Source organism: Rhinichthys klamathensis, unplaced genomic scaffold (genome assembly GCF_029890125.1).
Source record: "Rhinichthys klamathensis goyatoka isolate OS25496 unplaced genomic scaffold, OSU_Roscu_1.1 h1tg000109l_1, whole genome shotgun sequence".
Taxonomy (NCBI): Eukaryota; Metazoa; Chordata; class Actinopteri; order Cypriniformes; family Leuciscidae; genus Rhinichthys; species Rhinichthys klamathensis.
Genome location: NW_026606647.1, coordinates 292930 through 305302, shown reverse-complemented (window position 1 = coordinate 305302; position 12373 = coordinate 292930). Strand labels below are relative to the sequence as shown.

Here is a 12373-nt window from a genome sequence, read left to right as displayed (position 1 = left end):
CCACGCTCAAAATTGCTTAAATCACCTTTCTTTCCCATTCTGACATTCAGTTTGGAGTTCAGGAGATTGTCTTGACCAGGACCACACCTCTAAATGCATTGAAGCAACTGCCATGTGATTGGTTGATTAGATAATTGCATTAATGAGAAATTGAACAGGTGTTTCTAAGAATCCTTTAGGTGAGTGTATATCCAACACCAGTGACTGTACATAACATTCAGATTGAAAAAGTGTCATCTTACAAATGCTTGGGTGTCTATGTGGATGCTGCTTTATTATGATGCATTATATTGATAAAAAGTGATAGTAAGGGCATTTATAATGTTAGAAATTATTTCGGTTTCAAATTAAAGCTGTTCTTCTGATCTTGATTCAACAAAGAATCCTGAAAAAAGTAGCAAGGTTTTCACAAAAATATTAAGTGCACAACCATTTTATATGAAAGCTTGTTTCTGCCACAGAATAAAAAATAAAAAAGGTAATTGCGACTTTTTATCTTGCAATTCTGACTCTTTTTTTTCTCAAAGTCAGAATTGCGAGATAAAAAGTCTCAATTATCTTTGAAATTGTTTTATTATGTGGCAGAAAGAAGCTTCCATTATTTTCAACACATATTCAACAGCATATTAGAATGTGACACTGAAGGCTGGAGTAACGATGCTGAAAATATTGCTTTGCCATCTCAGGGATACATTTTTCTATTAAATAATTCTATTAAATATTTCACAATATCACAGTTTACCCCTTTGTTTTTAACTATATTTTTGATCAAAAAATGCACCCTTGCTGAGCATAAGAGACTTTTTTTGTTTTTATTCTTACCGATCCCAAACATTTAAAGTCCCCTCCACACTGACATTTTCAGAGTTGTTGGATTGCAAACAGCTCATTGTCATGTCCAGATCAGCGCAGGGGTTGACAGACTTCACAGCCCGCGTCTGGCTTCTCGTGGCTGAGCTGGGCTCTATATGCTGTGCTGGGTTTGTCTGTAAGAGAGGCTGGAAGCTCTGGCCGAGCTCCAGCGAGCCCCAGCACACCACACCGCTAATGAGTTACAGATTGTTGCACTGTGGTATACATGTGTCAGGACAATGCCATGGGTCTCCACCAAAAAAAAAAAAAAACGGTAGTTCAAAAAAAGACTGGAGGGGAAAAAAACTACAGAGAAGAAAGAGGGTATTAGTGAAGGAGAGCCAAGGCCTGACTTCTGCAGTGTGTCATGTAGCACTCTATGAAGACGAGGAATTGCAGTCTGTCTGCGCGCGTGTGTGTGTGTGTGTGTGTGGAAGGGAGGGGGGGGTGTGGTCCCTTCATCATTTGTTAAAGTGAGAGGACATTATCGCTTGACCTCCACTTGCCCTCCCAACGACTGCATATGATCATGAAAGAAAGGCAAAGAGAAACAGAAGGAGAAAGATTGTGCAAAACAGCTCTACTGATTACTTCCTGTGACATCATCAAAACACTGAAAAAAACCTGACATTTTTGACCATTGAGGCCCAATAGAACAAGCGAGTCTAGTTCACAACAGAGGACATTTAATGAACAATGAATGTAATAAAATGCTTCAAAACTACTTCAGCTGCTGGTGTCTTAGTGTAGGAGCGGAATCCTGTGGTCAGGGTCCAACATTAAATTGCTAAAGGTTAGTAAAATTAAAAATAATTAAATAAATGGATATATTTCAGATTACATTTTTTTTTAATACAAATTTATTTCTCTCTTTGACAGTTGTATTATTTATCTTACATATTGGCCTATCTATCTATCTATCTATCTATCTATCTATCTATCTATCTATCTATCTATCTATCTATCTATCTATCTATCTATCTATCTATCTATCTATCTATCTATCCATCTAACACACACACGTCAGGTTATCATTTTTACAATTAGATTTAAACCATTTACTATGTTGCAGTATTATGTTGGGTGGTTGCCAGGGTGTTGCTATAGAGTTGCTAAGATGTTCTGAATGGCTGTTTCTATGAGACTGCTAGTGTGTTCTGAGTGGTTTCGCACTGCCTTTTTAATTGTGATCTGAATTGTTGCTTACTGGTCTAAATCTCTATAACATTCGGATCCCTAGATAAGTCCCTTCTTCACTGAAAGTCTATGAGATTTTTCATGCATTTTAGGTGTCAACCTGACAAAAAGTCAGACAGCTTAGATAACTAATAGCACACTTCACAACAAGCACATTTGCTGAAGTTTCTCCATCGAGTTTTTGGTAAAGCAACAAACTCCTCCAGATGATTTGCACATGTTTACTCCAAAAATAAGCGAACAGACCAGCTGATCTCAACAAGCGCCAACACTGTCCAAGGAAACAAACAACCTCTCTTTTCAGGCTGCCTATTGACACCACGTTTGTTTTGCTATATATTCTCGCCAAGTCAAGCGTGAACAGCAAAAGTTTACGCTCAAGCGGCCTTTAACGACAAAAGTTCATGAGTGCATGAGGATAGGCATGACATTTACACTGTGCAATGATCAACTAAACCACAACATGTCTAGTACGGGCATTATGCTGGCGGGTGAAAATCATGTCAAAATAACACTGCCAACCCAGCTGTAATCCTCCATAGGTGGCAGCTACCTACCCATCATCCCTTGCGGCAGCGCACAGTTAACCACACCTGCTTTCACAGCATTGCCACAAATAATCCTCTCTCTTTTTGGTCTTTTTTTTATTTTCCCTCATTTCATGGAAAGGGTGGACTATCAAGGAAGGTCCGCAAGTGTTGTTCCTAATTACCTATTTCTCCACTCCTGATCCTGTGGCGGGCATAATTAGTTACCTGGGGCTGCAATCCAATTTGAAGTGATGACAAGAAAGCGATCCATGAAAAAGTAATAAGTTAAATCCAATTTCAGACTGCCTCTAATTAAATGCACATGGAACTAATGACTCAAGCCCTACCATTTCAGTGATAACCGTAATTAGCAAGGAGGGAGTTGCACTCTCTCGATCTTCCTCTCTCTCTCTTTCTCTTGTTGACTCTCTCTTCTCTGCTGTAGGTGTAAAGTGGTAAAGTGGCATGGACTCTTAATTACACGTGTCATTTTGTCAGTGATTTACTCACGTTTTTTTGACCAGCCGAGTGTGTTTAGCCTCTGCTCCGGTCTGTCACTCCACCAGATGTTTATGGTGTTCTATGTTGTGTGTCATATTAATAAGGACCCCCCCCCCCCCCATTTAAAAAAAAAAAAATCTCCTAGTATGACGAATGAAGAAATATAAGAGATATTGTCTGTTAATTGTCCAGCATCCAATGCACTACTTACTGTATGTTAGAGACGCCCATCGATTAGCAAAGGTTCCCATGAGTTTACTGCCATACCCTGTGATCCCTATAAGCCCAACAATTAACAATTAGTGTGCTACAATTACATTTCTCACTGCTGACCAACATAAATAATGTGCAAACACTTAAATCTTCAAAGTCTTAGGTGGAGGGTGATTGAAATGCTGAATTGGTGAGAAAACGGTCACAAATCAAATCAAATGCTCTAGAGTAAGGAAAGCAAATTGACGCTGGCTTCTGGCGCCTCAATACAGCAATAGCACATAATATAGATCAGCATCTAATGATAGATAGATCACACAAGACAGCAAGAGCTATTGGGTGCACAGATAATATAATGAGCTAAAGAGTTATTGGACGGAGCGAAGGAGAGAAAAAGATGCAGGCTCTGTCCAGAATGGCATACTACCATACTATTTCTGCAGTATATAGCATGCATACTATGCAGTGTCAGAATATTATCTATATGCAAAGAACGAATGTGCTAAATTGTACAACAAAGCACACCACACTGGGAACTATCCCATAATGCATTGTGCTCAACTTCACCACTTGGTTTAAAGGCTGTGTCTGAAAACTTAGGCAGCTGACTTGTTGCCTTGCTGCCTTATAGGCAATGACTTCGTAGGGAGCGTCTGCCCACGAAAGTACCTCACAAAACTGATTTCAGACAGACTTCTGAGGCAGCAAAACGGTTGAATGATCTATAGCAAAATAAAGCATGCTTTGCTTAAAGCAAACGTTGGTCAAAAACGTACATTTACACACAAACTGACCACCAACCACAACTTTCAGACGCCATCTTTAATTTTTAGCTCAACATGTCACCGAATGGAAAGCACAGGATAGTGGGATATCAAAGGCAGCGAAGGATATATCTATGCTGCCTTCAAAAAACGATTAGATGAAAGGATCTCAGGAGACAGGAAGTGAAGCCAACATTGGATTTGGGCGTTCCTTGATGCGTTCCTACCTTGTAATACATTCTCCGAAGGCAGCATTTTTCAGCTTTTGGACACAGCCAAAGAGTTCACATTAAGGAGTACTGCACCAGCAAGAGACATACAACATAGCATACTGTAGGGCAGGCTACATGTTTGTTCTTTCATACTGATTTGCAAACTTAAAAACAAATAGCAAGCAGTATACAGTATTTTTTATGCAGTACGCTAGGATTCCATTCTGAACACAGTCATAGAAAGAGAGAAGAGAGCATGAGGGAGAAAGACAAAAACACACATGCTTTCTTTTTCACTGGTGTGAGTGACAGGTTGGCCATGCTCTCTGTATACATAAATAAATTAGAATTTTAATTCTGTCTTTGTGTGCTGAGGCTGGTCTGCTCCTCTACTTACTAACAGTCCGGATAGTGGAATCTGCCGGCCGTTGACCCCTCAGCCTGATGAGTGAAGCGGTTTAGCTTGATCCTCTCGACTTTATCTCAATGCCGGCATATTCACACAGAACCTAAAGGTCACAGATACCATATTTCTTCCCTTATGGCTTATTTCCAGTGATATCTACACAAGTTTTTTTTAGACTACATGGCATGATACTGATATGCCACAAAGCGAGGCTGCATGATTTTGGGGGTTAAAATCTTATTGCATAAAATTTGTGATTGCACTGTATTCGTGATGACTATAATAAGAAATATAACTATTGTAATATTTCACTGTAAAAAAAAAAAATGCAACAGTGCAACTGTAAAATTACAATGCTAAAATGTATGGTTGCCTTAATTTCATCCCTTTCAAATGTTAAATCATCAAGCTTTTATATTGTCAGAAAATCGCAGCTTCTCTTTTGTTGGCAAAATTACAAGTTTGAGAAGATTGTTGGCACATGTTGCAAAGCAAGCCAAACTCAGAGAAGATGCAGAGATGAGTTTGTGTGGAGCAGCATTTCCAGTGATCCGCTCAGAGATTTTGAAAACACCGGATCATGAGCTGCTCGCGTGTAAAAGAAGAGTTCCCGCGCTTCACTCTGAAACATGCAACGCATATATTCATTAAATTGCAATTTGATAATAGCACTAGTGCATATCGCAATGTTGGATTTATTTAAATTTATCGTGCAGCCCTACCACAACACCTCCGCAAAAACTAGTTTTGATGAAGAAAATGTGAGTGGTGCAGAAAACTTGCGTCATGATTCTAGGGTGTTGCTATGTGGTAGCTAGAGTATTTTTTAGCACGTTGCTATGTTGTGTTTTGGGTGAAAAGAGCCAAACTCCAAGTCCCTTTGATGTTCAAGTCACTCCTTCAACGCAAGTCTAAGATGTTTTTCCTCATTTTCCTCAGACAAATTATGCATTTTCTAAGCAATTTGACTGTTTCATTACCAAGTACCACTAAAAAGCCTACCTATATAGTGATTGCACACACACACAAACAGACTCACTCAAAGCAGGGATGTGCGTTAATTAACAAATATGCCCCTTGGTCTCCTGCGATTCCACCATGAAACAAACAACATCCACCTTGCTCAAACAAAGATAAGGATCTGAGCGAGAATGATCTCAAATAAACGTAAATATTGCATCAGACACGGCTAGCTGCTCTCTTTTAAAGGGGCGCGGATGGGGAAATGAAAAGGGCCGGATTTGCTTTGCATCACAAAGGATAGGCAAATAGAAAGCCCGGAGGCTGAGACGGGAGACAGGGATGCTCCCAGGCGCCCCCTTTAACTGCTGATGACAGAATTAAGTGTGAAATCAGAGAGAAAGAGACAGAGATAGAATGCCATACTTACTGTACCTCTATTAAATAAGCTAATGTTGTTTGCTCTTCACACTTGCACACACGTTAGATATCCATGTGCTCATAATGTGCTAAAACTGACAGGATTTCATTGTGCGTGATTTGTTAGATTACTGTGAATGATGAAAGAACACTACGCTAATGTGCTTCCAACTCTTCAGCCCAGTCTGCCTTAATTTCCTGTTTGTCAAGCTTTGACAGGTACATGTTGTACCACCAACTGTATATATATATATATATAAATGTAAACAAATAATGCCTGATCACTCACATAAACACACACACACATATTTATGTCAGAAAATATGTTAGAAAAATTAACTAGCTGTTCATAAATGCATTATTTATGAATAACAATTAAAATTGTATATATTTATTATAATAAAAAATGTTTTAATCCAACTTTGTATTAAAATCTTTAAATTAATAATGGGTCAAAAAACAGCCCGTTTCATTCATCACACTTGAAATAGAAGATATTGAAAAGTGCAGATACAGCACACGGTCTCAAACATTGCTCAGATTATCTTAGACACCAAAGATAATAATATGAACCACAACATTTCTCAACTAATTCTGCCAAAATCTAATCATCTGACCTATATCCACATACATTTTACAGGTTGATATTGTGTTTCAGCAATTTCAATCTTATTTGTTTCTGTTGTATTTCTCAATGTATTTGAGGAGACACATCTGAGACAACTGATACTTCTACTAAAACATTCTGAGAACTCCATTAAGTCTCCTGAGCAATCAAAAAGCAACATTTGAGCAACATCGGAGCTTCACACACGCACACATACCTGTGGTGCAGGCTGCTTGTCATTATTTTTAGGGGACTTGAGGGCGCTGCTTTGCTGTTGCTGTTGGAGAAGGATCTGCCGTGCAACTTGTAAGGCCTGAGTGAGGAAACAATACAGAGAAGAAAAAAAAAACAGTGTGAGAAAACAAACGTTCATGAACAACAGTTTGGATAGTGTTGTGTTTTGTGTTTGGGGACTGACACTCCCTTGAGAACAGCCCTACTGCTATTTGACAATAAAGATCCAAATGATGCCATGCTCTTACAGCTGGACAAGATACTGGTTTTCCATCTCTTCTGTTTTCAAATAAATGTACAGCTTCATTTGGTCACATGTGCAACGATTAGTACCCAAAACAAACAAGTAGGTGAAAATAAGTTGTTGATAGAAAACTTTTATCAAAAACAGCTGCAGGGAACAGAGAGGACTCAAGCTGTTGTTTAATATGACTATATTCAGAATAAAATATTAGCATACTGCATACTACTGTATATACTAGGGTTGTCATAGTACTGAAATTTCAGTTGGTAGTACCAATACCAGTAAAATCTCATGGTTCTCGGTACCAATTTTGGTACAAAACTATTGAATTAAGAACTTTTAAGAAAATGTTGTCCTGTTTTGTCTCATCCGTTGGTTATCACTGTCAATCATCGCAGTTTCCGATTCAATCACATATTTAAATACGGTTGTCACTCCAGAAACTTTGCAGTGTACTTGGCAGCATGAAAAACTAAACTTGTATTCAAATTGTGAATGTGTAATAAACCAAAAGCAAGAGAAGAGCCCCCCCTTTATAATAACCAAGGCTGTCAATGTATAAAGCGCAAGCTCACTGAATTCTGCACTCTCGCGAAAACTCTTGTTATAATAAAACAAGCTGTCTTAATTGTACAATACATTTCTTATTTACATCGTGTTTACATTTTGTTGGTTATAACGAAAGGATTGGCGAGCATGCAGCTCGCGTTGAGCAAAACAAAACCTTGAGCGTTTTCAGTGGAATCAAGTGGATTCTGACTACTTATTGACCAGCACAGTTGATAGGCCATTGTGTAACTTCACACGCTCAACAGATATGATTGTGATTGGCTACAATGCTCAATCCTTGTAAAAAAACACTCTAAATAGAAACCTTTGACGCTTAGTTTTGAGTGCTCAAACATACGGGAACGAGTGTTTGAAAGCAGCACCTTTTCAGCGGCTACTGAATACCCGGTGCTCCGTACGTCAACATTAGTTTAGTAGTATTATTTTCGTAGTACCGGTACGTTTGACAACCCTACTGTATACTACTTTTATTTAACAAAAAGGAAATTAACACATTATGGCATTAAACTACAATTTTGTCACACTACACCATGTGGCATGCGTAATTTAGCAAATGGAGTGTTATCAGCTCGGAAACAAATGATCACACATTTACAAAAATAAGTTGAATGAGTTGAATGTGCAAACATCAAAACAAACCGAAAAAAAGAAGTTAACAAAAAAAACTTTTATCAAATAATGTACTTGCTAAGATCAAGATCAACTAGATGGTAATACATTTATTATTTATAAAAAATTAATTAAATACATATAAATGTATTATTAAATATTTTGTATTATTATAATTGAAATGTAATATAATTAATATAATTAAAAAACAATCCAAATTTGTGTTAAAATCTCTTAATTCCTGAGTGCTGAGTAAATAATAAGTAAAAAACTTACTCTACCCAGCACTGTATACTCTGTTGCCTACTGTAATTTGTGATAACTGTAGTCATTGGTCTGGCTATTCTATCCATACAGAATGTTTCATACTACGCTGTCATACTATATGCTACAGAAAGCTTAGTGTGGTATGCAGACAGTAACTTCTTTCTCTCTCTCTACATTTATCTGTTCGTCTGCTTACCCCCGCCTTTCCCTGATCATAAAGCAAATAAAAAGTTTATTAGCCTTCAAAATATGTGTCAAAGGACACGGCCCTGTGAGTGGAAAACAAAATACAGTGCAGTCACATGTTTACTGGCTGGACTACTCCCCCCCCCCACCATAAATAATCAGACATGCCATCCAGAGCAAACAAAAGCAACAGCAGTTCTGGGGAAAAATGAAGTTCTCCAGTTGAGCAAAAAAAAAGAAAAAAGAAGAAAAAAAGGGCACCAATACCAAGAAAAGCAAGCAGCGTGTTCCCATAGAACAGCAGGGGCAGACTCACACCTACACCAGAGAACCATCTGAGTAAATAACTGCTTCATTCTTTCCACGCTCATCACACCAAAAACTCCCACAATTCAACAAACAGTCGGAGGAACATCTAAAACCCTTGGGTGGAGTTCAGACTTCATTATCTGATATTAGTGGCTTGTTATTAGCAACCTGATGCTATAAAGGGCTCGAGAAAGTGTGCAAAACACGTGGGTTTGCATTGAATGAGATGAAATTGACATCACTTCATGTAAAAAGTGAGGAAAAGGGGGTGGTTTTGAGAGAAAGGGCAGGCCTATATTAGAGAGTAAAGGGTTACTGTAAGAGCTCAATAAAGAGATGAGGACTGAAGCGCTGGGCTGGAGAAGCCAGCTGTTTGTTGGTTTGTGTGTGTGTGTGTGTGTGTGTGTGTGTGTGTGTGTGTGTGAGTGAGAGAGAGAGAGAGAGAGAGAGAGAGAGAGAGAGAGAGAGAGAGAGAGAGAGAGAGAGAGAGAGAGAGAGAGAGAGAGAGAGAGAGAGAGAGAGAGAGTGTGTGTGTGTGTGTAAGTGAGTGACCTTCTCATGCACTGGAGTTGTGGGATGACATCATGAGGCAGGAATATAATAACAGGCTACAGAGGGGCCACTTCAGTGCCGTCTGACACTGACCGTCATCATTATGGACAAAAACACATCACGCTACACTATATTACATTAAAACATATATTACCATATATATATATATATATATATATATATATATATATATACAGCACAGAAGTAAAAGGGTTATATCAAGATAAATCATTTTCCTTGACCTTTTGAGAAGCATTAATTTGTAAGATTTATGCTCTAAAAAATAAAAAAATATTATTCCTAAATAATTTATGGGAAAGAGAATATATGGGAAAGTTCATCAAACCTTCTGTTCCTTACTGCATGAATACCTGCTGTGCTGAATATCTGAGGGATCCCAACATCAGGAAAGAGCTGCTGAAGTTTTAAACAAGGTCTCTGATCTATTCAGACTGAACTTAACAGTTTATGCATCACAAGCCAACGGCTCCTCTGCCCTCCAATTTCTTTGTGATTTAAATTCCAGTAATAGAAGAAAAAAAAACTTCACTACCTATCAAAACTCTTCATCAAATAAATACATGAGCGATATTTCCATGCTGACCTGAGGCCCGTTTAATACGACGGAGGCTTATTTGAAAGGGACAGTCCCTAAGCCACTCTCTCACCCAAACCACCAGCACCACACTCTCCCCCTCCCACACTGACCAGCCATGCGCTCGCACAGAGCAGAAAAAAATAAATACCCTATTTATAGAAGCCTAATTAAATATGCATGACAATATGACACTAAAGTCTTCCAGTGCCATGAATGGACTGAAACTCTTCATTTCGGGTGACTAGCAGAAATGTGAGAAAACCCATCCAGTATGAACTCAAAAGACAAGGATATGTGGATATAAACAAGTGAAATTTTGTGCTCATGTAGGTTCGATTAGCAAAAATTCTTCTTAAAAATTCTGTTTGAAAAACTATTTTGTCAAAAATACTTGAATGTATATTATTTTGTGTTTTATACATGTTACAATAATGTTATAATGTTGCTATGTGTGTATATATGTATATATATATATATATATATATATATATACACACACACATACACAAACAAATCCATCCATCCATCCACCCCCACCCCCACACACACAGAGATCTACATGCAAATCGCAATGAATTAAAGTGTCTATAAAAATGCTTACATGTTTATTTTATTAAATGTTTCAAGCGGAAAAAAGATTTGAATCTAATGCCTCTCTCTCTATGTTTTATCTCTTTTAAATCAATCCGAAAAAAATATTATGCCAAGCAACCATGTGTATATTACTAATTTATGCGTTTCCTCTCAGGTGCTCTTTCTCAGCATTTTGCAAAGTCCCATGTGACCAAAGATAAAAAGTGTTGAAATGAGTCAGACTTCTTTTATAAAATGTAAAACTTTGCTGCGTACGAGTCGACTCACTCTCTCACTCTCAGGTCTGGTGGTTATGCCAGACGGAACGTAAAACACGCTCCCTCAACCGTAAGATAAAGATTACTGCATGAGCACACTGACGCTGCACACGCTTTGTTTACACAGAAACTTTTATGACATAAAAAATACTTGGTGTGCACAGTTTGCACTGAGACAGTGCTGGAACAAGTATATTTGAGTCAACAGGATGTGATATTGAGACACTTCAAGATGAGGACATAAAGTACAATGTGCTGCTTTCAGTTGTTAATTGCGTCAGAAAGGCTGTCAACAAACACACCAGATGATCAATCAGGAGATACGGAGGTCTAAAAAAACCAACATTAGGCTACACCAAACCACAAGTCTGCTTCCTGCCGAGAACGCTTTCAGGAGAACATCTTCTATATCAAATAAGACTTCACAAGCGCACCTTAATAATAACAAATTCCTTGTTGTTAATGCAGCTAACGCTAGCTAAAAGACACGTCTTCATCGAATACGACGGAAAAAAGGCAATTAAAACAAAAGAGCAACGAAGGGATGATTCAAAGACTCTGTCAGGATCAAAACTAATGAGAAGAGAGAGGATGAACTTGGCACCGTTTCCGAGGTGAGCACGGGCCCCGGGCGAAGGAATTATTTGCTGTTTAACAAGCTAGCGAGCGCGGCTGACTGGCGGAGGGTTAGCGCCGCGCTAAAGCGACCCATTGTGAGCTGTCACTGTGATGTTTACAAAGCGCCCGTCCCCACACACGCACACACACACACATGCACAAACAGCCCCCTTGCGCTCCCCCTTTCCATCTCTTTGCCTGGAATTCATCTTCTTTTGATCTGGCATTCAAAGGTAGCGGGGGTTTGATAGACGCGCTAGGCTAAAAGCAGCTCCAGACACGAGCACGATAAACTGCCAGACGATGACAGGCCAGGCATCTGAATGCACGTTTAAAGTGAGGAGAACAACGTGCTGTCTGGGTGCTACAATAGCGAATCAAGAGACGTATTAGGTGGAACTGATCGGATACAAAAACGGTTCAAAGACAGATAAGTTAATGCTAACAGATGACTGAGCTGCCGACGGAGCACAAACGTGCCTCGCTATGGGCAACGTTTGATGCTAATCAGCGAAAATACATATTGATGACAGTGGGTAGGATGGAAAAAAAAGTGAAAGAAAACACGTTCATTAAAATCACTTAATGCAAAAGAAAAGGTCAGCAGTGGCTGTCTAGTCCTTTTAATGCTTGCGCCGTAACACTACTTGAAAGTGACTCATGCGACTCGTCG

The 12373-nt window shown here is 38.8% G+C and overlaps 1 protein-coding gene across 8 annotated transcripts in view; it reads right to left on the bottom strand.

Moving 5' to 3' along the window:
- foxp1b (forkhead box P1b) overlaps positions 1–12373 on the bottom strand; it is a 199016-nt gene that overhangs the window by 59415 nt on the left and 127228 nt on the right. For 7 of the 8 annotated variants that reach the window (XM_056253697.1, XM_056253693.1, XM_056253699.1 and 4 more), the window contains one exon: positions 6880–6975. In XM_056253697.1, coding sequence (XP_056109672.1) covers positions 6880–6975 — 96 coding nt within the window. Of the gene's footprint in view, positions 1–4666; positions 4688–6879; positions 6976–12373 lie in introns of those variants that run through there. The other variant, XM_056253701.1, reaches the window with a different exon arrangement.